The sequence below is a fragment of the Geotrypetes seraphini genome, chromosome 6 (assembly GCF_902459505.1).
Source record: "Geotrypetes seraphini chromosome 6, aGeoSer1.1, whole genome shotgun sequence".
NCBI classification, from domain to species: domain Eukaryota; kingdom Metazoa; phylum Chordata; class Amphibia; order Gymnophiona; family Dermophiidae; genus Geotrypetes; species Geotrypetes seraphini.
This window is the reverse complement of record NC_047089.1, coordinates 134,528,003-134,555,617: the sequence shown is the minus strand read 5'-3', so window position 1 is coordinate 134,555,617 and position 27,615 is coordinate 134,528,003. Positions and strand designations below refer to the sequence as shown.

General features: G+C 43.0%; 1 protein-coding gene across 2 annotated transcripts in view; it reads right to left on the bottom strand.

Annotated features, from left to right (window-relative positions):
• UGGT2 (UDP-glucose glycoprotein glucosyltransferase 2) overlaps positions 1-27,615 on the bottom strand; it is a 448,230-nt gene that overhangs the window by 103,811 nt on the left and 316,804 nt on the right. For both annotated transcript variants that reach the window (XM_033949012.1, XM_033949013.1), the window contains exons 25-29: positions 23,064-23,166; positions 21,655-21,734; positions 17,963-18,152; positions 7,051-7,209; positions 1,123-1,208 (exon numbers count right to left, since the gene is read on the bottom strand). In XM_033949012.1, coding sequence (XP_033804903.1) covers positions 1,123-1,208; positions 7,051-7,209; positions 17,963-18,152; positions 21,655-21,734; positions 23,064-23,166 — 618 coding nt within the window. The remainder of the gene's footprint in view (positions 1-1,122; positions 1,209-7,050; positions 7,210-17,962; positions 18,153-21,654; positions 21,735-23,063; positions 23,167-27,615) is intronic.

Here is a 27,615-nt window from a genome sequence, read left to right as displayed (position 1 = left end):
ATATCAAAAATTCTATTTCTATCCCAAAAATGCCTGAACTAAGGGGAACTCCCAAAAGGAATGAATGAAGTTATGACCTTGGTTACACTTAACACAAAGGGAAATAGGTAGTTTTCTAGTCTTATGCATTTGTGATCGATACATACAGCATATTTTACACAATCTATATTGGCATTGTCTGTAGTCCACTCCCAAGATCAAACTCAAGAGCCCTCTAATGCTACTTTCCACATCCCAAATATCCAATGACACTTCAAGTCTTGTTCTCTTCTCCCCTTCAATGCTGAATAATTCCTAATGACACTTAATCTCTGCAATACTGCATGGGCTTCTGAGATAGTAATAGTCTCCACCAAAAAACAAATGCAAACTTTTTACAGTTCTAGAGGATGAAAAGATAGTGTCAATGAAGAGAGTGGCATTATCAATGTCGAACAAATCTCAAACTATAAATTAGTTTCTGATTTCCAAAAGTGTATCATTATAGTTTAGGGGATACAAAGAAGGGCTGCAGAGTCATTGAATTATAACAGCTTCAGTAGGAAAGCAATTATAAAGCAATTTATTCTAATTCTTTTAACTTGCATGCAATATTTCAACATATTTTAAGTGCACTAGTGTTGTCAAATAATTCCATGATATAATTAGGTCAAAAATAGAGCCATGGTATATAATCAAATAAGTATTTAAAAATGATACAGAGATGCTCATTCTCTGTAAACTTTTGAAGCAGGAGACACTTCCTGGTTTTACCTCTTTTTTTAAAATTTGACAGAATCAATTATCTAGTCTACTTCTCTAATTAGTGCTTCTCAAACCTGTCCTGGAGGACCCCCAGACAGTTGGGGTTTCAGGATATCCATAATGTATGAGAGAAAACTGCAGGACACAAAAGTAGTAAATCTATCTCATGAATTTTGATTGTGGATATCCTGAAAACCCCGGCTGAATACAGATTTTCAGGACAAGTTTGGGAACTAGTGGACTACATAATTCTTCATCTTTACTACTTACACTAAGCTACAACAGGCAAGAAATAATGATTTAGTCCTTCCAGTGAGAAAAACATCTTCAAAAAAAAAAGATAGCACACTAGTATTTAATTTAGAAACTGGTACTTACGCAAATATATGGTAAATGTCTTCTGATCTTCCTTTACGCAACCTCAGTGTCCAAGCACCTGGATTTGCTTTTAATTGAAAATACCCCTGTATTATGAAGGAACAGAGCTAAAATTAAATTACTGTCAATATCAATTAATATTTTTATCTAGTGAAAATGTAGAAAAAAAAATCTATGCAGAAAGAAAATCATCAGGCTTAAATATCACAGCTTCAGTTCTACTTTGTTTCTCATTTTCTCTCCAAGAAAGGTGAACAAAAATGACAAAGAGAATGGAACTGTCTTCTTTGCGACTCTATACAGCGTATTGTTTAAGAGAAATAGAAATGCAAAAGTATATAAACATAACTATTTATGGACTTTTCCTCCAGGAACTTGTTCAGATCACTTTTAAACCCAGCTATGCTAGATGCCTTAACCATATCCTCCAGCAACAAGTTCCACAGCTTGATTATTCATGTGATGAAAATTTTCTCTCTCCAATTTGTTTTAATTCTGGCGGAATAGAAATCTCTAATGTAATGTAATGTAATGTAATGTAATACTTGTTAATTTTATTGCATATACTTTAAACTAAACTAAACCTTAGGCTTATATACTGCATCTTCTCTATAACATTAGAGCTCGGCATGGTTTACAAGAAATTAGAAAAGAGAACAAATACAATATGGATTTGGAATAGTATGGAGAGGAGCGGAATTTACAACTTTGAAAATATCCATGTTTTCAGATGTTTTCAAAATGGTTGGAAGGAGCCCAGATCGCACAGTTGAACAGGAAAATTATTCCACAACTCAGTTGGACAGTCTCAGCTATCTATAGCCTTTTGACTTCATGTTACATACTGTGGTATTTTTCAACATCAATAAAAAGACTGAATTTAAAAAAACCGTTTTTCCATGATTCTATAATCATCATTCATCTCTCCCTTGAGTCTTCTCATTTCCAAGAATAAGAGCTATATGTTGTTTACCCTTTATTCATAAAAAAGCCATTCCATCTTTTTCACTTGCTCCTTTTTCCAAATCATTTATACATATACAAGGGTTAAATGAAAAGTAATGTCTCCACCTCAATAACTTTGGTTTAAATGAACAAAAAATGAAAATAATGCTTGAAACTTGCTCTTTTATTATATGTGTTAATTTTTCTATATAGTCATTATAATTTGATACCCATTTCTGCCAACAATGGACAAGTTTTGAAAGCCATTGCAAAAGAACTGTATATCTTGTCTCTTCACCCAGTTACTCACAGTCCTTTCCACCTCTTCATATGAGTTGAACAGATGCTCCTGAGGATATTACTTCATTTTTGGAAAAAGAAAGAAATCATATGGAGCTAAGTCTGGAATGCATGGCAGATGGGGTAAGACCGACAGCCATCATTGCAATTGTCTTGTGCTGTTTTATGCTGTATGAAGCCTAACGTTATGCTGTAACAAAATTTTCTTCTTGTGTGTCTGAATTCCTCTGAATAATTGTTTTCAAAGTTTTTAGGGTTGAAGTTTAACGCTTTGAGTGATCCTCTAGCTATCCTTTAGTTCTTCAATCCTTCTCAAGTGAGAGTCATCCATTGCTGTCACAGGTCATCCACTTTGTTTTTGATCACACAAATCAGCCCTGATGCAGGCCAGATAGGCCGAAACATACATGTGCCGAGTCTTTATGTAAATAAACTGTAGAACACAGAGGTCACCTTTGCTGTTTTTTCTTCAAATCTCTAGACCTGACCATGTGCTTTCCACTTTTCTTTCCTATGCTCACTGAACAAAGTTGAGGAAAGGAGACCATAATGCTCACCAGTAACATAGAATATTTCATACTAGTCTTTAAGCCCGTTACATTAACGGGTGCTAGAGTAGATGTCTGTCTGTCTGGGTATTTTTTTTCTTTGTCTCTCTCTCCTTGCATGCTGCCCGTCTGTCATTTTTTCTGTCTGTGAATCTCCCTGTGCCTCCTTCCTATGTCCTTAGTGCCCCTTCCTATGTCCATAGTGCCCCCAGTGCCCCTTTCTATGTCCTTAGTGCCCCCTGAGCCTCCTTCCTCCCCCCCTCCGATGCCAGCCTGCCTTCCATTGAAACCCCCACCCCCTCCGTTGCCTCCCATCCCCCTTCCATTGAAACCCCCCCATGCCAGCCTGCCTGCCTCCCATCCCCGAGCACCATATTTCCATGGAAACCACCCCCCCGATGCCATCCTGCATGCCTGCCTTCCATTGAACCCCCCCACCCCCCTCCAATGCAGCCTGCCTGCCTCCCATCCCCCTTCCACTGAAATCCCCCCCGATGCCAGTCTGCCTGCCGGCCTCCCATCCACCTGAGCAGCATGTTTCCATGGAACCCCCCCGATGCCATCTTGCCTGTCTGCCTTCCATTGAACCCCCACCCCCCCTCCGATGCCAGCTTGCCTGCCTCCCATTCCCCTTCCACTGAAATCCCCCCCACCCCCAATGCCTGCCTGCCTCCCATCCCCCTGAGCAGCATGTTTTCATGTAACCCCCCATGCCATCCTGCCTTCCATTGAGCCCCCAACCCCTCCTCCGATGCCAGCCTGCCTGCCTCCCATTCCCCTTCCACTGAACCCACCCCCGATGCCTGCCTGCCTGCCTCCCATCCCCCTGAGCAGCATGTTTTTAACCCCCCCCCCCGCGCCAACCCTAGGAACACCACTAACATGCTGCGACTCCCCTTCCCCCGACCTTAGGCACACCACTAACATGCCGCGACTCCCCCCCCCCCCCGCCGACCTTACCCGGCACAACAGAAACCCCCGTTGACCCTCCCACTGGTACACGGCTGACAAACCCAGCAGCAGCGTCAGCAGCGTCCCAGGCACACTGAATGCTGCTTCGGGTCTTCTACTGGCCTACTTTCCTCTGCCGCTTACCTGATGACATCATCAGGGAAGCGGCAGAGGAAATTAGGCCAGTAGAAGACCCGAAGCAGCGTTTAGTGTGCCTGGGACGCTGCTGACGCTGCTGCTGGGTTTGTCAGCCGTGCAGCGGTGGGAGGGTCAAAGGGGGTTTCAGTTGTGCCGGGTAGGGTTGTCGGGGGAGGGGGTGAGTCGCAGCGTGTTAGTGGTGTAAGCTAGGGTCAGCGGCGGGAGGGGGAAGTCACAGCTTTTACCTGGCCGAAAACACGTCCGCACAGCCAGCGACCGCTGTCTTTCTGCCTCTGCCGGCGGGGACCGCCGGAGCCTGGGTGTGGCAGGGAAGGGGGTCTTACTCTTGCTTGGCCGGGGCCGAATCCCAGGCCTGCTCTCCTTCCCCTAAGTCCGGCCCCTCACTCCGCGCCATCTAGCGCATGCGCACTCGTGCCGCCGCAACAGATCAGGGCGGCGCGAGTGCGCATGTGCGCTTAACATTTTATTATTATAGATATATTGGCCCAGAAAAAAACTATGCAGGATAAGAACATAGCACTTAGAAAAATACAGTATCCCAGAATTTCTTCTCAAGGGCTAAGGACTCAGGAAAAATCCCAAATCTCTGTAATTTTATCCCAAGAGCTAGCAAAAAATGTGATGTGGATTTTTTTGGCCTATTGAAAGTGGATTTGACCACCTCAGAATGGTGTGTAAACTTCTGTTTCCTGAATTAGGGAGCCTTTTGGACTTTATAAATGGAATTCACATTTTTATTAACTGGTTGAACTGAGAGGGAAGGTCTCCACAATCTCATTTATACATCTTTAATGCTTTGGGGGTGGGGTTAATGAAAAATTATAACCATTTTATTCTGGGTTCCTTTTGTCTCTCTAACTTAAATGGAATGGCAATAGGCATTCCCCCTGATAAAAAAAATCAATGAGAAATCCTTTAGGAAAAACTTGTGTGAAGGAGAGTGATCTGAGATTACGAAGGTGGAGCCTTGTTCTTTGGAGGAATGCGCACTCATTCAAAATCCTAGAAGTGCTCTGATTTAGAGACTTTGAGAAGAACACTAAGGGAGAGGTATGGGACTGTGCCAGGGTAGACATCTGTCCTTCAGTAGGAGCAGCTCTGGATTCAGCTTAACTAGAGTCTGGTACAGGAAGTTTCCTCCTGCAATGCACTAGAAATGGACACCAGTACTGCTGACATTGATTTCTAGGTCCAAGGAGAGACTGGGTCTCCAGGAATGGTTGCAGAGTACTATGTGTCTATGTACTGAGCAAGGATTTGAGAAGGCCTCAGGTCAATTTTCCTGCTGAGCTCTTCCTTAAAGACTGCCTATGCCAACATCAAAGAAGGTACAACATATGAGACCAAATCTTTCTGAGTCACTTGAGGATTATCTGTGGTTTGGTTCTCAGGTCACAGGAGGCTGTTGTGATCTCTTTGACTTTGAGGAGTTTGAGAAGACCTCCATTTGGGAGAATTTTGAGAATACAGTGGTCACCAGTACTTTAATGCTTTTAAACATCAGACTCCAATAGGGCTCAGCATTGATGCTTCTTACCCTGTGTTTGACAAAGTGTGCCCGTGGTGTCAATGAAGAGGTGGACAAATCCTTCATCTTATTTGAGCAATATCCCTTGCTCAAAGTCAAGGGATATTTATGCCTTCTTTGTTGTTGATGCATCCATGTTTCCTCAGATACAAACTTAGATTATGAACCCTCCAGGGACAGGAAAATACCTATTGAACCAGAATGTAACTTGACTGAACTACTACTGGAAAAAAAAAAAAAAGACATGAGCGAAAAATCCAAATTCAAAACCCCAGCATCAAATGTAATTCCTAGAGCTTTCTGAGCTGATGCAGTCATTGATGGAGCATATATTCATCATGGCTCCAAATTCCTCTTTGTAATCTGTGCAACTGAGGGGGCTCGTGACTGGGCCCAAGGCACTGCAAACATCCACATACACGGAGAGGGCAATTTTGAGATATTTTTACTAGGGCTGCAGATTTAACATGTTATTAAATTAATGTCCATTAAATAGTTAATTGTGATTAATGTGGCATGCAGAAGGCTGGCTCTTTTGGTCTCAGAAACAGGACGTTGCATCAAGTTTTCATGTAACTGCCTGTTTCTGGATCCAGCAAAGCCAGCCAGAGACTGTCCCTCCTCCCTCCCCATGAAGAATTGGGTTTCACCTCATTCCATGAAGCTGCATCACCAACATTGCATGGCCAGCATGGTACGGGACCTTGAGCATCTGCGCATGCTCAAGGCTGGCCAACTGGCTTCTATCCTCTCTAAAACAGGAAGTTCAGTGGGGGTGAAAGTCAGCAGGCCTTGAGTATGAGCAGATGTTCAAGGTCAAGCATTGAGTGAGCCATGAGATACCAGTAATGCAGCTCCTAGAATCACTGCCCCACGGTTACCTCAATGCAAGTTTCTGCAGCTTTTCTCCACCCTGGGCCACCCAGCATGGAGGACTCAACCTGGAAAAGCCCCATTGTATTTGCTTGCCTGCTCCACTCCTTCCAACAGGTGAGCCCTCTTTTATTTGAGGAGGGGGGTTGTTGTTTTTTCAACAGTGGAAGAGAGATGGCAGATGTAGATGGAAGGGGGAGTGAGTGCAGAGGAGATACATTGGGTGGATAGAGAGTAGAAAAGGAGATGGCAGATATTTTTAGAGGATAGAGAAAGAATGCAGGCATTTTTAGAGAACAGAGAAAGAGAAGGCAGACACTGTTGCATATTGCAAGTATAGGTGACATATTTCTTATAGGGGATGAAAACAGAGGGAGAGATGTTGGACCAGGAAAGGGCAGAGGGGTGGGTTGGGATGGGATGAGGTGAGGCAGAGAGTGGAACATCTTTTAATAGTGTGATTAATCGTGATTAAAATTTTTATATAGAAAAGGGTACTTTCGCTTATGCGATAAAAGGGTTGGGGCTTGTCAGTGGATTTCATTGAGTGAATTTTCACATACGTACTTGGCAAATTATAAAATTTTATAAACACAAAATGTGTTTGCTTAAGTCAGTACGTACCAGGTTAGCCATAACAATAGTATCAACCACAACAGGTTCATTTTTCATGCCAAGGGTAAACTGTAATCCTCGGGGAGGTTGCCCAGTTGTCACATCAAAGCAATGTCCTTCAAGAAGTAGATACTCCAGTTCATAGTTTGCTGTGACAATTCCTTCTACCTAGAAAGAGTTGAAAGTTATTATCAAAACAGGATATTTATTCACAGAGAAAAATGTACCAATGATCTAATTCAGAATTGTTTTTAATATACTCTATATTTATTCATCTAAAGATAAGTTCAAGCAACAATTATGAAATTCAGGCTTATATAATACAGAAATAGCAGCACAGAAAGTTTACTATGAGCTGAGATGCCTTTCACTTTTTGTTTCACATTAGGAGCAAGATCTGTCTGCAGAACCTGTGTCTATACATCCCTGTTTGTGGGATATAAGCAATCAAATATCTCAAGTAACTGAACAATATCTTCTGTATTTTGATATACAATGAAACAACAATACCCTGTTAAACATCTGAAAAGTAGTTTTGAGTATTTATTTTTAAAAAAAGCATAAGGGGTAACCAAGATTTAGGTGATATGAAGAGTGCATATTTGAAACCTCTTCTATTCATAACAGCAAGTACCTAGTTTTCTTTCTAGCGTAAGAGGTTGACAATGCACCAATATTTTCTTACACTAGTCATACAGCAGATGTACATGATCAAACCTAGATTGCAAAAGAGAGTGTATCTATCTATCAATCTATCTATATATACATAGATATTGGTAGATGAGAATAAATATAAGTGCAATATAATTTTTAAGGTAATCTTGTAGTGCGCAGATGCAAATTTCCAGAATCATACCAGTATTATTTGGAACAGGGATGGGTAGCTAGAATCTGTCAATCCATTTTTTATTTTGATTTGCGGCCCTCACAGTTAAAGTTTAATATCTTTCCTTTCTCAAAACTGACACATTTCAATCACTATATTGAAAATAAAATAAATTTTCCCTACCTTTGTTGTCTGGTGACTATTTTTCTGTGCTTTTAACTATGTTTCCAAGGCCTTCTTGTCCTTTTGACTGTTTTTCTCTCCGTCTTCACTTTCAGCCTTACATCCATCTTTGGCATTAACTTAACATTCAATTTTTCCATTTTTCTGCTTTCTTCTCAAAATCTACTTTTCCATGTCTTCTCTTCCCTTCATATATCTCTCTCTCCTTCCCTCCGTATTTCCAAGGTCTGACATCTCTCTCCTTCATTTCTCTCCCTCCCTCCTTCCTTCCTTTCCCCTGGTCTGGCATCTGTCTCCTTCCCTCCCTCCATGCCCTGGCATCTCCCCCCCTCCATGGTTTGGTATCTCCTTTCCTTCCCCTTCCTCGGACTTGGCATCTTTCATTCCTCTCCTCTCCCTTGTCTTCCTACTCCCTCCTTCCCTCTCTCTCCCCCCAATTGGGTGCAGCAGCAGCATTTCTCTTCTCTCTTCCCTCCCACCTTCCCTATGCAGCAGCAGCATTCCCCTTCCCCCCTTTGAAGCAGCAGCAGCATTTCTCTTCTTCCTCCCTCCCCTTCCCTGGATGAGATGATCGAGTGCCGGCTCCCTTGCCACGGTCATTTTTTCGTTCAAAGCTGCACAGGGCGACTCCTCTCGCGATCCATGCCTGCATCAGAAGCCTTCTCCATTATGTCAGAGAGGCTTCCAATGAAGGCGTGGATCGCACGAGGAGCTGCTGCCGCCGCCCACAGCTTTGAACAGAAAAATGACTGCGGCAAGGAAGCCGACACTCAATCATCGCGTTCAGACTGTGGGCTGTAAAATAGCACCTGGGGGGAGGGGCACAGTTTAAGACCACTGACGTAAAATTATACTGGTTAAAATTGGAGGACCGTATACATTATAGATTGCTTGTGTTGGTTTATTTGTGCATGCATGGCCAAGCACCTGTAAGCCTGATGAGTACTATCCAGTCCTATTTTCCGTTACCAAAGCTGCGTTCTATCCATCGCGCAGACTTGCTGGTTCCCCCAATTAGGTCTCTGAGATTGACCATTACATGAACAAGCACATTTTCATGTATTGGCCCACAGGAATGGAATCATGTGTCTATGTATATACGACAGCAGAGTAATCTTGGTGTTTTTAAGAAGTTGTTGAAGAGATACTTGTTTTGTAGTAAGAAATATGGGAATTGATGTTTTGTATAGGTATAAGCACTGTTCGCTTGTCTGTTTATGTTTTAAATGTGTATGTTTAAATTGTGAGCCATTCTGTAAAAAGCGGGTTATAAATAAAAAAACAAACATATAAATACCTCTTAAATAAAATATAGTTTTAGCCCCTATGTAAAACCTTTGTTTCAACAGTCATTCACAAAGAATTGCTACTTGTAGCTCTACCAATTAGTGCTGCCTGATTCAGGAAAAAAAATTTGATTCAATTCAGCCTATTGAATCGAATTTTTGATTTGATTTTCCTGCCCAATTGGGTGTTTGTTTGTTTTTTCAAACATCCTGGTGGGTTTATTTTATAGCCTCTTCACCCCCTTTGCCCTCTCCTACCCAAACTGGTGCTGTGGTGTAAACAAAATAAACAAACAAAAAAGACTTTTCCTCTCTCTGTTAAATCCTAGCTCATGTTTGTGGTCTAACACCAACTCTGGCAGGATACACATTTCAAATCTGACATGTTTGTAATCACAAAACAGAAAATAAAATGATTTTTTTTTTCTATCTTTTGCTTTCTGGTCATTATTCAAATCATGTTGGTCCCAGGCTCTGGTTGTCTTCTGATAACTCGCTTGCTAGGGACTCCTTCTTTCTTCTTTCTCCATGCTAACTATCCATCTTCCATCTGGGTCCTCCATTTCCATTTCCCTTCCTTTCCACTGGTCTGGCATCTGTCTCCTTCCTCCCCCCCCATGCCCTGACATCTCTCCCTCCATGGTCTAGTATCGCCTTTCCTTTCCCTCCCTCCTATGGTCTTGGCATCTCTCTTTCCTCTCCTCTCCCTTCCTGGTTTTCCTTCTCCCTCCTTCCCTCTCTCTCTCCCTCCAATTGGATGCAGCAGCAGCATTTCTCTTCCCCCTTCTCTCTCCTCCTCCACTGCTCTTCCCCTTCCCCCATCCACTCTCCTCCTCCACTACAGCTTTCCCTCTTCCATTTTAAGTCCAGCAGCACTCTCCTCTGTTCCCAATCCAGAAGCACCTCTCCCTATCACCTCCCTCCACCACTCAGCTCCAACAGTACCTCTCCCTCCCCTTCTCTCTACTTCCGTTTCCCCCACCAACTAGCTGCAGCACCTCTCCCTTCCACCCCCAGGGCAAGCAGCACCTCTCTTCTACGACTAGCAGGGCTCCTCTCCCTTCTCTTTCCCTCCCCTCTGACTAGAAGCAGTACCTTACCCACTCACCTCCCAGGTGTAGCAGCACCACTCCCTCCTCGCCTATCAGCACCCCTCCCTCTTGTCTCCCAGGTCCTCCCGATTAACAGGCTCTCATCGGCTTGGGGATTCCCCAGACTGACTCGGCACAGCCTGAAGTTCTATGTTCGACTCCAGCCAAAGAAAATAAAAAAGGAAAAAAAACCCCCAAAAACCAGGTGATTTTTCAAAGCCTCCCTGTAACACTAGCCTGGATTAGCAGCTGCACCGCTCTTGCCTTCCTTTTTTTTTTTTTTAATCTTTATTTTCATTTTATAGTATTGACATAATATTAGTCAAAACAAGAAAATAATACAAGTCAGTTCAAAGATTAAAATGAGACAATCGGTAATAAAGCACAGTTACTTACCGTAACAGGTGTTATCCAGGGACAGCAGGCAGATATTCTTGACTGATGGGTGACGGCACCGACGGAGCCCCGGTACGGACAATTTTAGAGTGATTGCACTCTAAGAACTTTAGAAAGTTCTAGCTAGGCCGCACCGCGCGTGCGCGAGTGCCTTCCCGCCCGACAGAGGCGCGCGGTCCCCAGTTAGGATAAGCCAGCTAAGAAGCCAACCCGGGGAGGTGGGAGGGACGCAAGAATATCTGCCTGCTGTCCCTGGATAACACCTGTTACGGTAAGTAACTGTGCTTTATCCCAGGACAAGCAGGCAGCATATTCTTGACTGATGGGTGACCTCCAAGCTAACAAAAAGAGGGATGGAGGGAAGGTTGGCCATTATGAAAATAAATTTTGCAAAACAGATTGGCCGAAGTGTCCATCCCGTCTGGAGAATGAATCCAGACAATAATGAGATGTAAAAGTATGAACTGAGGACCAAGTAGCAGCCTTGCAGATTTCCTCAATAGGAGTGGAACGGAGGAAAGCTACAGATGCTGCCATAGCTCTAATTTTGTGGCCCGTGACAGAACCCTCCAGTGTCAGGCCCGACTGAGCATAACAAAAAGAAACGCAAGCAGCAAGCCAATTGGACAGAGTGCGTTTAGAGACAGGATGACCCAGCTTGTTAGGATCAAAGGACAAAAACAGTTGAGGAGATGATCTGTGAGGTTTGGTGCGATCAAGATAGTAAGCCAGAGCACGTTTACAATCCAAGGAATGCAAAGCCTGTTCACCTGGGTTAGAATGAGGTTTTGGGAAAAAAACAGGTAGAACGATGGATTGATTAAGGTGAAAGTCAGACACAACCTTAGGAAGGAATTTTGGATGTGTACGAAGGACAACCTTATCATGGTGAAAAACAGTGAAAGGTGGATCAGCCACCAGTGCATGGAGCTCACTGATCCTCCTGGCAGAAGTGAGAGCAATCAGAAAGACCACTTTCCAAGTTAGAAATTTAAAATGCGTTGTGGCCAAAGGCTCGAAAGGAGGCTTCATTAACGCAGAAAGAACCACATTAAGATCCCATACAACAGGAGGGGCCTTAAGAGGTGGTTTTACATTGAAAAGGCCTTTCATGAACCTTGAAACTAAGGGATGAGCTGAGAGGGGTTTTCCATGGATCGGCTCATGAAAAGCTGCAATGGCACTAAGGTGGACCCTTATCGAAGAGGATTTAAGACCAGAGTCAGATAAGGACAAAAGATAGTCCAATACCAATCCCACTGCTGTAGATATGGGATTATGGTGATGTAACAGGCACCAGGAAGAAAACCGAGACCACTTCTGCTGGTAACACTGAAGAGTGGACGGTTTCCTGGAAGCATCAATAATAGAACGGACAGGCTGAGAAAGGAGAGCATGAGGTGCAGTCAGCCCGAGAGATACCAAGCTGTCAGGTGCAGAGACTGTAAGTTGGGATGAAGAAGCGTTTGCTGATGCTGTGTAAGTAGTGAAGGAAACAGAGGAAGAGGAATGGGTTCCCTGGAACTGAGTTGAAGAAGAAGGGAAAACCAATGCTGTCTGGGCCACCGTGGAGCGATGAGGATCATGGTGGCTTGTTCCCTCTTGAGTTTGAATAAGGTGCGCAGCATGAGCGGAAGAGGAGGGAATGCATAAAGGAAGAGATTGGTCCAATCCAGAAGAAATGCATCGGGTTCCAGACGGTGAGGAGAGTAAAGTCTGGAGCAAAACCTGGGCAGCTGATGGTTGTGGGGAGCTGCAAAGAGATCCACCTGAGGAGTGCCCCATTGGGAGAAAATGGACTGTAGAGTCGAGGGGTCGAGAGTCCATTCGTGAGGTTGAAGAATTCTGCTGAGATTGTCTGCTAAGCAATTCTGTTCCCCTTGTATGTATACTGCTTTCAGGAATAGGTGACGAGCAGTCGCCCATGTCCAAATCCTTTGAGCTTCCTGACATAAAGGACGGGATCCTGTCCCTCCTTGTTTGTTGAGGTAATACATTGCAACCTGGTTGTCTGTGCAAATGAGAAGAACCTGAGGAAAGAGGAGATGTTGAAAAGCTTTGAGGGCGTAAAATATCGCTCTGAGTTCCAGGAAATTGATGTGGTGCTTCTTTTCCTGGGTGGTCCAAAACCCCTGAGTTTGGAACTCGTTCAAGTGAGCTCCCCATGCATAGGGGGAGGAATCTGTGGTGATGACTAGTTGATGAGGAGGTAGATGGAACAGTAGACCTCTGGATAGATTTGATGAGTTCAACCACCAAAGAAGTGACTGTCGAAGAGACGAGGTCACAGATATGTGTTGTGAACAAGGATCCGTCGCTTGTGACCACTGAGTCGCTAGGGTCCATTGAGGAGTGCGCAGGTGGAGACGTGCAAAGGGGGTGACATGCACTGTGGATGCCATGTGCCCCAAAAGTACCATCATTTGATTTGCTGAGATGGAAGTTCTCTGGAAAACCTGCTGACAGAGATGAAGGATGGTGTGAAGGCGGTTTGGAGGAAGAAACGCCCTCATTTGAACAGTATCCAGAATGGCTCCGATGAATTGAAGTCGCTGAGTTGGAATGAGGTGTGACTTGGGTAGATTGATCTCGAACCCCAACAGTCGAAGGAAGGAAATGGTCTGATTGGTGGCTATGTGAACGGACTGAGGAGAAGGAGCCTTGATGAGCCAGTCGTCCAGATAAGGGAAGACTTGAAAATTGTGGGAGCGGAGATAAGCTGCGACCACAATCAGACATTTGGTGAATACCCTGGGAGAGGAGGCTAAGCCGAAGGGTAGAACCTTGTATTGGTAATGATGTTGGTTGACAAGAAAGCGAAGGTATTGTCTGGACATCAGATGAATTGGAATGTGAGTATACGCCTCCTTGAGATCGAGGGAACATAGCCAGTCTTCCTGAGAGAGAAGAGGGTATAGGGTGGCAAGAGATAACATCTTGAACTTCTCCTTGACCAGACATTTGTTGAGGTCTCTGAGATCTAATATTGGTCTGAGATCTCCGGTTTTTTTGGGGACAAGAAAGTACCGGGAATAAAATCCCAGGCCTTGCTGGTCTAGAGGAACTGGTTCGATGGCATTGAGAAGGAGGAGGGATTGAACCTCCTGACCGAGAAGGAGGGACTGAGCCTTGTTGGAAGCAGACTCTTTTGGTAGACTTAACGGTGGAGGAGTCTGAAAGTTCAGGGCATATCCGTGAGCGATGAAAGCAAGTACCCACTGGTCGGAGGTAATTGCTTCCCATCGAGACAGAAAAACCTGGAGTCGACCTCCTATGGGCTGAGATTGAAGGCATGATGGAGGAAGACTGGCAATGTTCTCGAGAAGAGAGTCAAAAGGGCTGTGTAGACTTAGGTTGAACAGCCGGTTTTACAGCAGGCTGTTGTTGTTGACGAGCCTGTTGCTGCTGTTGACGCTGCCTGCGAGGTTGAGGAGGATGAGTCTGAGCTGGGCGAGCAGAAAACCTTCTTTGATAAGAAGGTTGTTGCCTGAATGGACGAGGAGGAGGAGGTTTCTTCTTGTTTTTCAACAAGGAGTCCCACCTAGTCTCATGCGCGGAGAGCTTTTGTGTGGCGGTATCCATGGACTCCCCAAACAGCTCATCCCCAAGACAGGGTGCATTGGCTAGTCGGTCTTGATGGTTAACATCCAGTTCCGAGACCCGTAGCCATGCCAACCTTCTCATTGCAACAGAAATAGCAGTGGCCCGTGACGTCAGTTCAAAAGTATCATAAATGGAACGGACCATAAACTTCCTTAGTTGCAAAAGACTAGAAGTACATTGCTGGAAAGCAGGAAGTTTACGGTCCGGAATGTACTTTTGAAAAGAGGTCACCTGCTGAATGAGATGCTTCAGGTAAAACGAGAAGTGGAATGCGTAATTACCTGAACGGTTGGCCAGCATGGCGTTTTGGTAAAGGCGCTTTCCAAATTTATCCATGGCCTTTCCTTCTCTGCCAGGAGGAACAGAGGCGTAAACACTGGCACCTACAGACTTCTTCAGGGTTGATTCCACCAACAAGGATTCATGGGGAAGTTGTTGCTTATCGAACCCTGGAATTGGAATGACTTTATAAAGAGATTCCAATTTTCTTGGGGCTCCCGGGATGGTTAAGGGAGTTTCCAAGTTCTTATAGAAAGTTTCCCTCAAGATATCATGGAGGGGCAACTTTAAGAACTCCTTAGGAGGATGATCAAAGTCCAAGGCATCTAAGAATGCCTTGGACTTTTTAGAATCAGACTCCAAAGGAATTGAAAGGGTGTCTGACATTTCCCTTAAAAATTTGGTAAATGAGGAGTGCTCTGGCTTAGAAGCAGGGTCTTGTACCGATACATCCTCCTCTTCAGATGAATAATCTTCCTCGGTACCGAGGTGATCATCCGAGTCATCCCACAAGTCAGGGTCCCGTACCGATTGGAGACGGCCCTGAGAAAGTGGAGTCGAGGTGCCAACATGTTTAGTCTTGCGTACCGATTTCCCCAAACGGTTGGAGACGGTACCAGGAGAGTGTAGAACGGTACGGGGCTCAGAGAACGGTACCGGTTCAGAAGTGTCCGGAGCAGAACGTCGTTTCGGCTCCGCTGAAAGAATAGGCATGGACATGGATTTGTGCGGTGCCGACAAAGTCGATGTCAATAAAAGTGGTTGATCGACGGTCGGCACCGAAGGCTCACTGGGTACCGACACTGGAGGATTCGGTGTCAACAGAGCCGGGAGCAACTGTTGAAGTTGCTGTTTAAGCTGGACCTGGAGGATAGAGGCAATGCGCTCATCCAACGTAGGTCCCGATTGCACCGGTACCGGTCTTTTCTTGCTCGGTACCTTCGGTGCCGCTCGACGCTCGGGTGAAGTCGATGCCGATGACGAGGCAGTGACTTCAATGGGAGCGGAGCGTTTACGGGGCCGGCGCTCAGTCTGCAGGACTTGGCTCACTGCATGCTCGACTGGTGGCCCTAGGACAGTAGGGGAAGGCTTCTTAGCCGGCTTACCTACAGGTACCGACGTCGGCGATGTATCTGTCGGTGCCGAGACAGTCGGTGTCGATTTGGAGGAAGTTGCCGATGTCGATACTGGTGCAACTTCCATGTCGGTGCCGAACAAAATTCGTTGTTGAATTTGCCGGTTTTTTAAAGTTCTTTTTTGTAAAGAACTACAGCGGGTGCAGGTGTCAGCCCTATGGTCCGGACCCAGACACTGAAGGCACCACTTGTGCGGGTCGGAGAGAGATATAGGGCGCGCACACCGCTGACACTTTTTGAAACCCGGTGACGGGGGCATGAAGGGAAAAACCGCTGTAGCAAAATCGAAGCCGGAGGCTTCGATGGTGCCAACAGGCCCCGCCGGGGTAGTCAATAAAAAGTGAAAAAATAAAACAATTTTTTTTTTTTTTTTTTACAAACGGTAAAAAAAACAAGAAAAAAATAAAATGAAGAGAAAAATACGCGCGAGCGGGAAGGCAAGTGAACTTAAGGAAAAAACTTCCAACAGCCGTTGGAAACACGCGTCTTCTTAGCTCCGCGGAATTAAGAAAACTGGGGACCGCGCGCCTCTGTCGGGCGGGAAGGCACTCGCGCACGCGCGGTGCGGCCTAGCTAGAACTTTCTAAAGTTCTTAGAGTGCAATCACTCTAAAATTGTCCGTACCGGGGCTCCGTCGGTGCCGTCACCCATCAGTCAAGAATATGCTGCCTGCTTGTCCTGGGATAATGAACATTTACAATTGAAATAAAGGAATCAAGGCAAAATTTTCCCCTTTCTCATACGGCATAACATTAAACACAAAATAAATTTTTACTGGTTTGTATCGTTAGACCTCAATCCATGGGGGAGAAAGCTTTAAAATTGCTGAAATCTTAATCAAATAGTACAAAGAAAAATGAAAATGGTAGCGGGAGAGAACATAACCAAAAACCTTATACTTGAGCAGGTTGAGACTGAACTTCTCTCAAGAATTTAAGTTTGCTCTTTAGCAGAAATAAATTTTGTCAGCTGCTGGGGTTCAAAGAAAATAAATCTGTTCCCTTGATAGGTCATTACACATTTACAGGGGAATCCGAGTACAAACGTCGCACCTAGCTGCAGAACCCTTGGTCTCAAAATAAGAAATTGTTTTCTTCTCTTTTGGGTCATTCGTGACACGTCTGGATACATTCTCACTATTTTAGTCATAAATGGAACATCTTTAAACTTGAAAAACAATTTAAGCATCCATTCCCTGTCAGCATCTATAGCAAATTGAACAAATAGCGTAGCAGTTGCCGGTATCTCTTCACCTGACCTCTCCAGGAAATTTGTCAAATCCAAACTATCAGTAGACAAATTCTGCTGGTTTGGTTTTTGAACAGATGCTCTAGTTGGTAAATAATAAATTTTAGTGAGAGACGGATAGGAGGTTTCGGAAATTTTCAAAACTTCTTTCAAATATTTTTTACATGTATCCTGCGCTGAAATAAGTGGTAATTTTGGGAAGTTAATAATCCGAAGATTACTTCTTCTAGTCATATTTTCTAACATTTCCACCTTAAAGTTAAGGTTTCCACTGTCTTTTACCCAGACCGAAGCCTGGGACTCCACTATTTTTAATCTCGCCTTCCTTAGCTTTAGCGAATCAATTCCCTTCTGCAGCCTCAGGGCCTCTGCTAGGCCACCCCACCTCTGATGATACAACTTCCTTCTTTCTTTGAGGCAGGATGGTCTAGCAGAGGCCCTGAGGCTGCAAAAGGGAACTGACTCACTAAAGCTACGGAAGGAGAGAGCGGTGCAGCTGCTAATCCAGGCTAGTGTTACAGGGAGGGTTTGAAAAATCGCCTGTTTTTTCAGGTTTTTTTTCCTTTCTATGGCCGGAGTCGAACATAGAACTTCAGGCTGTGCCGAGTCAGGCTGGGGAATCCCTAAGCCGGTGAGAGGGGTTTTAAAAAATGTTTCGAGTGGCAGTGTCGGCACAGCAGGATTCGTGACCACGATGACAACCAGGCGCGGGGAGGAGGGTTGGGCCTTGAATCGGAGAGGCCGATTTTTTTAAAATACACATTGATTCGAATCAATTCACCCAAAGTGAATCGGTGAATCCATTCAAATCGGAAATTGGGCAGCACTACTTCCAATGATTATTTAATGAATACTCCAAGCTTTCATACTTACTTCCTGCAAATGTATATTATCAAGATCACAGGAGCTCTGTACAGCTTCTACCAACCAGTTCTCAGGGGTGATCATGTTAAGGGTCAGAAGAGGTGATTCTGGCATGTCTAGGAAATTAGCTATTGGTCCTGCAGAAAGGCTTTTATTTGGCAGAAAAGTCAATTCAGGCTCCAAAACAAATCGGTAAAAACTGTTGGGAAACAAAAAAATTAAAAGATTATCTCTGCATAATAAATGCTAAAGATAAAAATCCATCATGTAATATGGAAATGTTTTAATGCACAAAACATATGCTAAATTAAAAAAAAAAGTCTCAAATGCTCATGCACCAATAAAAGGCAACAAACCATTTTATAAAGAAAGTAAGTAAAGTAAGAGGAAAAGAAGGCCACTTTGGTTCCCAAAAGTAGTAGCTGAAAAGATAAGGAAAAAGAGGTTAGCTTTTATAAACTACAAAATATCACAGAAAGAGAAGACAGGCAAAAATATCTGGAAAAGTTGAGAGAGGTTCACTGAGTAGTCGGGAAAGCAAAGATGCAAATGGAAGAAAAAATAGCTGATATGGTAAAATGGGGGGGGGGGAACATCTTTTAGGTATATTGGCGATAGGAAGAAGTGCAAAAGTGGCATTGTGAGAAGTGAAGGGGAGAAATATGTAGAAGCTGATAAAGATATGTAAGACTGAATTGCATATCAAATATTCCTGATCTCTGTTCACAGATGAAGTGCCAGGAGTTAAAACAGCAGAAGACAAATGCAAATAGAGATGGAGGCATGGCAGATCCTGATCAATTTTCAGAGGATTGTGTTCATGAGGAGCCAACTAAAGGTGGACAGAGCAATGGGACTGGATGGTGTACATCCGAGGGTACTGAAAAAACTTAGGGAAGTTCGGATGGCTCCAAAGGATGCCCTTTTCAATGATTCCTTAAAATCAAGAGTAGTACCAAAGGACTGGAGAAAGGCAGATGTGGTCCCTTTCCACAAAAGTGGAAGTATGGAAGAAGTACGGAACTACAGGCCATAAAGTTTTACTTCTGTGGTAAGTAAATTAACGGAAATACTTTTAAAACAGAGAATAATGACATTTCTGGAACCAAGGCAACACAGATTCACTAGAGGCAGGTCTTGTCAGACAAATCTGATCAATGTCTTTGACTCAGTGACTAGAGAATTGGATAGAGGGAGTGTGCTAGATGAGGTATATTTAGATTTTAGCAAAGCCTTTGATAGTGTTCCAGACAGGCGCTTAATAAATAAACTGAGTGCCCTTGGGATGGGCCCCAAAGTGAAGGACTGGGTCAAGAACTGGTAGAATGGAAGGCAACAGAGGGTAGTAGTGGATGGAAATCTCTCTGAGGAAAGGATGTTACCAGTGGTGTGCCTCAATATTCGACTCTTGGGCCTGTTGTTTTTAACATTTTTGTAAGCGATATTATTGAAGGGCTGTCAGGTAAGATTTGCCTCTCTGCAGATGATACCATCATCTACAATAGAGTAGACACCCCTGATGATGCGAATTATATGAGGAAGGACCTACCGGTAACAACGCTTGAAGAATGGTCTGAAATTTGGCAGCTAAGATTTAATGTAAGAAATGCAAGGTCATGCATTTGGGCTGCAAAAAAAAAAACAAGGGAATGGTACAGTTTAGGAGGTGAACAGCTTTTGTGCACGAAAGAGGAACGGGACTTGGGTGTAATAGAATGTGATGATCTTAAGGTAGCCAAATAGGTTGAAAAGGTGACAGCGAAAGCTAGAAGGATGCTAGAGTGCATAGGGAGAGGAATAGCCAGTAGGAAAAAGGAGGTTCTGATGCCCCTGTATAAGACTGATGAGACTTCATTTAGAATATTGTGTGCAATTCTGGAGACTGCACCTTCAAAAAGATATAAACAGGTTGGGGTCGGTCCAGAGGAAGGCTACCAAAAGGATCAGTGGTCTTCATCATAAGACATATGGTGACAGACTTAAAGATCTCAATACGTATACTTTGGAGGAAAGGCAGGAGAGGGGAGCTATGATAGAGATGTTTGGTTTAAGTTGTCAGTATGATTGTGTTCTTGAGAGATGTTTAAATACCTACATGACATAAATGTGCATGAAATTAATATCTTTCATTTGAAAGGAAGCTCTGGAATGAGAGGGCATAGGATGAAGTTAAGAGGTGATAGGCTCAGGAGTAATCTAAGGAAATACTTTTTTTTACAGAAAGAGTGATAGATTTATTTATTTCATTGTCTCCAAAGAGCTCAGAACACGTTACAGGTTAAACATTCATAATATACAGTTAACAAGCCATTGTGGGAACCTGCTGAGAGGCACATTGCTTAATTGTTGTTTGGCAATGAATAGCAGAGGTCTCCCCTGAAGAAGATCCATGTGATTGAAACGCTGAAGTGCAAGTGTGTGTTGTGCATTGGGAGTAGTGTAAACTCTTTCAGCGCTGAAACTGGTGTCAACCTTCAAAGATAAGTGTTGCTATTTTTCTGAGAAATTTTGAGACAGACATTCTTGATACTTTGTGCTCTCCTATGATTTATTTTCACTGTATCAAATTGTTGCCATTGTGAGTTAGCAAAGGGATTAGGCATTATAGGACTTAGGCTGAAAATTGAGACTCAGGGTGGAGTTTATACACTTCTCCCTCCTTATCTGCGGATTCGCTTATTCGCAATTTTTTGGCTGCTGACTCCGCCCCCCAAAATTACATAATGATTAAAGTTCCTACCCAGAAACAGTGCATAATCTCCTCCGCCAACCCAGCGTATCATCTCCGCTAGCCGCTCTCGCCTCACAGCACAGAACTGAAGAAGACAGTGCAGGAAACGCTTTGAAAACGGACGCGTCCTTCACGCAGGCCCCCGCCCCACCCCCCTCTCGTTGCGACACGGAGTGGAAGCAGAACCTGCACAAAGTCCAACCAGTGAGATCGAGAGAAAGAAAGATGCTCACATACTCTGTATCCAGCCACTCCCAGGTACTTTCAGCTCTAGTTATTCGTGGTTTCAGTTGCAAAAACGCTGACTGTTACAAAAAAACGCGAACAACATATAAAAAGTTATTCACGGTTTTTTCATATTCGTGGCCATGGTCCACCCACATCCCCCGCGAATACAGAGGGAGAAGTGTAGTTATTTATTTTATTATTTGTATACCACTTATATCCTGAGTGGTTTACATTCAGGTACTTTATCATATTTCCCTATCCATCCCGGTGGGCTCAAACTCTATCTAGTGTATCTGGGGCAATGAGGGGATTAAGTGACTTGCCCAGGATGGGGGATCTGAAATAACATAAGAGATCCTATGATCCGAGTATAATATGCACTATGATATACCCACCCTGGTAGTTGGTCACACATGGAAATAACTTTTTGGACTGAATTGAAATCCTTTAAATGATAACTATTTTGATATGTCCTGTCCTTATTTCTATACTGATTGAGTGATTTCTGTGGGTAAGATTTTTATTCAACCCATTCTTCTGCTCCTAGGATTAATTGCACAGACAAAATGGCAGCTTACCAGTTAGTGCTCAAAAAAGCTGCTGCCGCCGCGATGCTGAATAAGGCTGTGACCGCCGACAGTGCTGATCTGGTGCAGGGTCTTGAGCATCTATGTGTAGCTAGTGAAGTTAAATACCAAGCAGGCCACTAACTTACATACCATGACTCGTCTTTACCACTTACCTTTTTAGGGGCATTTCTGACAGCTTAGACCTGCAGTTCATGAACAAGCTTAGCTTCATGTTGACTATCTTGCCAAGTACCTGATAAAAGATATTTAAAATTATAAGGCAATTGTAATAGATAGCAAAAGAAGAAATATTTGTATATAATTTATAATGAAAAACAGATTTATTTTTTTTTTTTTTACTTGCACTTTAGTAAGAAGTCAATTTAAATCAATCCAATAATTCATTTTCTATTAAAGCTTCTGAAAGAGATTGGTAGAACAGATACAACAGAACACTGGCTAAGCCTTGTGCAGACTGTATGTTCAATTTTGAAACCTGTCCTCTTACTGAATTTAATATCCTCAGTGATGCAAAATATGGTCCTTGTGTGTCAGTCATTTCTCACACGGGAGGTCATTTTAGAATGGCTGCATACCATTTAAGTGTATAAATGCATTTTCAAATATTTGAACATCTGAATCGTTATCTCTCCTGTCCCTCCTCTTCTCTAGGGTATACATATTCAGGGCTTCCAGTCTCTCTTCATACGTCTTTTCGTGCAAACCTCCTACCATTTTTATCATCTTTCTCTGGACTGCTTCAAGTCTTCTTATGTCCTTTGCCAGATATGGTCTCCAAAATTGAACACAATGCTCCAAGTGGGGGCCTCACCAATGACCTATACAGGGGTATCAACACCTTCTTTTTTCTACTGGTTACACCTCTCTCTATACAGCCAATGCCTTATCACACTGTTTCTTTGTCTTTAGATCTTCGTACACTATCACCCCAAGGTCCCTCTCCCAATCTGTGCATATCAGCCTCTCACCTCCCAGCACATACGGCTCCTTCTGATTTCTAATCCCCATATCAATTCATTTATATAATTCATTTATATAATCCTGCATATCAATTCATTTATATAATTCTTTCCAACATCCCATTTGTTGGGAAGAATAAAAAGGGACACATAATTAAATGAATACCACCCATCAACTTACATGATGAAACTAGAAATTTGGTTAATTTTGAGGATATAAGTATATGTTGTTTTGTGACAGACTGCTATGCTCTACAGCAGAAGTGGACAACCTCGATTCTCGAGAGCAACAACCTAGTTGGGTTTTCAAGATTTTCCAAATGAATATGCATAATATTTTATTGGATTGCCTCTATTATTTGCAAATCGATCTCATGTATATTCATTGAGGATATTCTGAAAACACGACTGGGTTGCAGCCCTCGAGAACAGAGGTTGCCCATTCCTTCTCTAGTCTACAACTTATCCAAGGAATCAAACTTTGGTATTTTCTACCAATATACTTCTGCAGCAGATGAAAGCTAATTTTTCATTCATATCAGGGAAAACAGAACTGCATGTTCAGTAAACACACTAGAAAATAGACAAAATAAATATCTTACAATTAAGAAATGTGCCATTTTCTGGGCTTCTCTTGTCAGTGGGTCAACAATAGCAATCACATCGTAGAATGCCTCATTTTGCTGTGAATCTATCTTGATTACACTAGAAATGGATTGTAAAAAAATTTCATGTTATACAATTATCAAAAGCAAAAAGTATCTCTTATATTTTCTTAATGTTAAAGCTTCAGTAGACCATTAATCTTGGATGGAAGTACTACAAAATAAGATTGCTGAAAAATAAGAATGTGTTCAATTTATCACACACTAAGAGAGATGTAAGATAGGTGGTCATACTTCTCATTTATACTTGAATTGCTAAAATATATTTATGATGATGATACATAGAAATAAACTAAGAAAATTATTCTAATTAGTCTGTTAACAATGTACTAATGTACTTGTAATATTAAAAACCTTTGCTCTCTTTCTTTTCCAATCTCCCATATTCTTAAGGAGGAAGACTGCTACCGGTGGTCAGTCTTATGGTAGGTGAAGGATTTGTGTGTGTGTGGGGGGGGGGGGGGGAAGGAGGCCAAGTTGCGAGCTTAAAAGCAACAGCAGAGAATCTCAGAGTCTTCAATTTGCGGTTACTGTTTTCATATTTCATACTTAACTGTGATATGTTTGGTCTCTGTTGCTGCTTGTTTGTTAATTTCATCAATAAAACCGTTTGAACATAATCTCTTTGCTGAACTATATATGTTGTCTTAAAATTCCTGTAGATGGCTCTTGTTTAAGAACATAAGAATTTGCCTCTGCTAGGCCAGACCAAGGGTCCATCGAGCCCAGCGGTCCGCTCCCGCGGTTGCCCATCAGGTCCATGACCTGTAAGTGATCTTTTGTCTAACCCTTGGATTCCTACTTCCTTATATCCTGAAAACCCTCTTCTTCCCTCTTATCTTTGCCCTTTTTGCTCCTGTGTCCTCCTTTATCTGTAGCCCTCAATCCCCTTATCTTTCAGGAATTTATCTAGTCCCTCTTTGAAACCTCTTAATGTAGTCTGTCCTATTACATCTTCCGGGAGCGCATTCCAGGTATCCACCATCCTCTGAGTGAAGAAGAATTTTCTGGCATTGGTTCTAAATCTGTCCCCTTTCAATTTCTCTGAGTGCCCTCTTGTTTAATTTACCATAGATACTCACATATAGGTCATCTCAGCACATACGGTTCCTTCTGATTTCTAATCCACAAATGCATTACTCTGCACTTCTTTGCATTGAATTTTAGTTGCCAGATATTAGACCGTTCTTCTAACTTTTGCAGATCTTTTTGCATGTTTTCCACTCCCTCCTCAGTGTCTACTCTGTTACAAATCTTGGTATCATCCGCAAAAAGGCAAATGTTTCCTTCTAACCCTTCGACAATGTCGCTCACAAACATATTGAATAGGATCGGACCCAGCACTGATCACTGAGGGACTCCACTACTCACCTTTCCCTCTTCCAAGCGAATTCCATTAATCACCACCCTCTGGCATCTGTCTATTAACCAGTTTCTAATCCAGTTCACCACTTTGGGTCCTAACTTCAGCCTGTCAAATTTGTTCAAGAGCCTTCTATGAGGAACCGTGTCAAAGACTGCTGAAATCTAAGTAAATTACGTCTAGCATATGCCCTTGATCGAATTCTCCAATCAAAGAATTCAATCAGATTCATCTGGCACAATTTATTTTTTGTAAAACCATATTTGCCTCGGATCCTGTAACCCATTTGATTCTAGGAATTTCATTATCCTTTCTTTCAGCAACGCTTCCATTATTTTTCCAATAACTGAAGTGAGGTTTACTTGCCTGTAGTTTCCTGCTTCATCTCGGCGACCACTTTTGTGAATAGGGACCACATCCGCTCTTCTCCAATCCCCAGGAACCACTCCTGTCTCCAAAGATTTGTTGAACAAATCTTTAATAGGACCCGCCAGAACCTCTCAGACCTCTCTCAATATCCTGGGATGGATCCTGTCTGGTCCCATCGCTTTGTTCACCTTCAATTTTTCAAGTTGTTCATAAATACATTCTTCCATGAACGACAGTCAGTACCCAAGCACAGAAAGGCACCCACACATGTGAAGTAGAGGCACCAGTAACCACAGGCTAAACTATTGTTCTGCTCAAAAACAATTAAACAGTACAATTAACTGCCAACAGAGACATCAAAGGAACTCAGAAACTACTCCTTAACAAGTTGATCATATGTACAGATTCTTCACAATTCCGAAGGGCTGGCCGGTCACCAAGAATCAGCTCGGAGAAGCATAAATAGTCTCAAAACAGGCGCAGAAAGGATAGGGTAGGAAGTCTAGAATGTCTCACCTATTTACTGGAAAAGAGATTACCAGGGTTAAGTACATAATCTCTCTCAGTACATAATGTCTTTCAGTGAAACATTCTAGACAACAGGGACGTACAAAAGCAGTCCCCCTTTAAATAGCTAGGGTAAGCTTGTTGCGCCAGCCCTTAAGACCAAGGACTCGAAGACCGAGTCTTGCCTGGCAACAACATCCACTCTGTAGAACTTGGCAAAACGTGTGAAGCGAAGACCATGTGGCTGCCCTACAAATTTCTTCAGGAGGAAGAGCTCGAGCTTCGGCCCAAGACGAAACAACACTCCTGGCAGAATGTGCCCTAACAGAAACAGGAGACTCTTTCCCTGCCAGAATATAAGCTGAAGAAATGGCCTTACAAATATATCTGGATATTGTGGCCTTAGAAGCGGGAACACCCCACTTAATTGAATGGGTCAGCACAAACAGATAGTCAGAGATTCAAAACTCGTTAGTGATCTCCAAATAACGTAAGAGTGCCCTGCACATGTCCAATTTCTTCAGCAGGTGATCCTGAGTTTTGGAACCTGTCAGCTGAAAAGCAGATAAACACATTTCATGATTGATATGGAAAGCTGACATAACCTTCGGCAAAAAGGAAGAAACTATCCGCAAACAAAACCCCGCCTCCGAAATATGGAGAAAAGGGTCTCTACAAGACAATGCCTGCAGTTCGGAAACCCTATGGGCAGAGGTGATGGCGATAAGAAAAGCAGTCTTGAGAGTTAAATCCAAGAGAGAGGCATCACAAAATGGCTCAAAGGGAGCTCCAGCAAGGTCTGACAGCACCAAATTAAGGTCCCAAGCCAGGAAAGGATTCTTAATGGGCGGCCAGACCCGAAGAGCCCTCTTCAAGAAACGAGCAACATCCAGATGTGATGCCAAAGAGAACCGACTGTCAGGACTTGAACCCGCAGAGATGCCACAGTGAGGTCTCATCAGCCTGTAGAAAAGCGAGAATCCGCACAACCAGAGCCGAATATGGATTCACTTGATCTTGGGCACACCAATGCTGGAAGGTCTTCCATGCCTTAGCATAGGCCGACACCATGGATACCTTCTTAGTTCTGAGAAGCGTATCAACTACCAGAGCCGAATATCCTTTATGTTCTAGGGCAGCGCGCTCAAGAGCCATGCCATATGCGTAAAGTGACCCGATCTTCCATGGCCACCGGACCCTGACAGAGAAGGTCTAGATAGATGCTCATAGACTGCATCCCATGCGCAGCTGCAGCAGATTCGCGTACCATGGTCTTCAAGGTCAATAGGTTTTTACCAGAACTATGCACCCAGGATGACTGGCTGATTATTGGCCAAGAAGGAAAGACAGAGAAGAACTCCCAGATGCCACGGTTGCACTAGAACATCAAGCCCCTAACTTCCGGGCTCAGATCTGCGACTGAAGTTTCAAGTTTATTCATGTATTTGATTAAACGCTTATCCTAGGATACTAAGCGTTGTACAATAATAATAAAAACTTTTATAGACAAACAAAAAAGTCAGACAGTTTTTCTTACTTAATTATTAAGACCACAGTGGTACAGTAGAAGGGGAGGGGGGGGGAGAACTACAATATTTATCGAGAAAAGATACATAAAAGGGAAGTACATTAGGGTAGGGAAAAGTTAACAAATTTGCTGGACTAAATCAATAGTCAATTAAAGGCATCTTTAAAAAGAAAACATTTTAGATTGCTTTTAAACTTCTGTATATTTTGTTCGGATCTTATATATATAGGAAGAGAATTCCAAATCAGAGAGGCAGTTACCGAGAAGATTGTGATACGGCGAGTACCTATTATCCTTAGGGATGGGACACTAAGAGTGTGTTGAGAAGTGGATCTAAGGGCTCTAGGTGGGTCATATGGGATTAAAAGTCTGTCAATGAATGCTGGGGAGTGTGTTTGTATTGTTTTGAAAGTTAAAAGGGCAATTTTATATGTTATCCTATGTATGACTGGTAACCAATGAGCTTTTCATAGTAGTGGAGTAACATGATCATATTTTTTAGAATCAGATATGAGTTTAATAGCGGTATTTTGGATTAGTTGTAAACGTTTTATTTCTTTTAAATTTATGCCTTTAAGTAGAGAGTTACAATAATCTATTTTGGATATTACAAGGGAATGGATTAATACTGTAAGGGATTTAGCATCAACATAGTAACATAGTAGATGACGGCAGATAAAGACACGAATGGTCCATCCAGTCTGCCCAACCTGATTCAATTT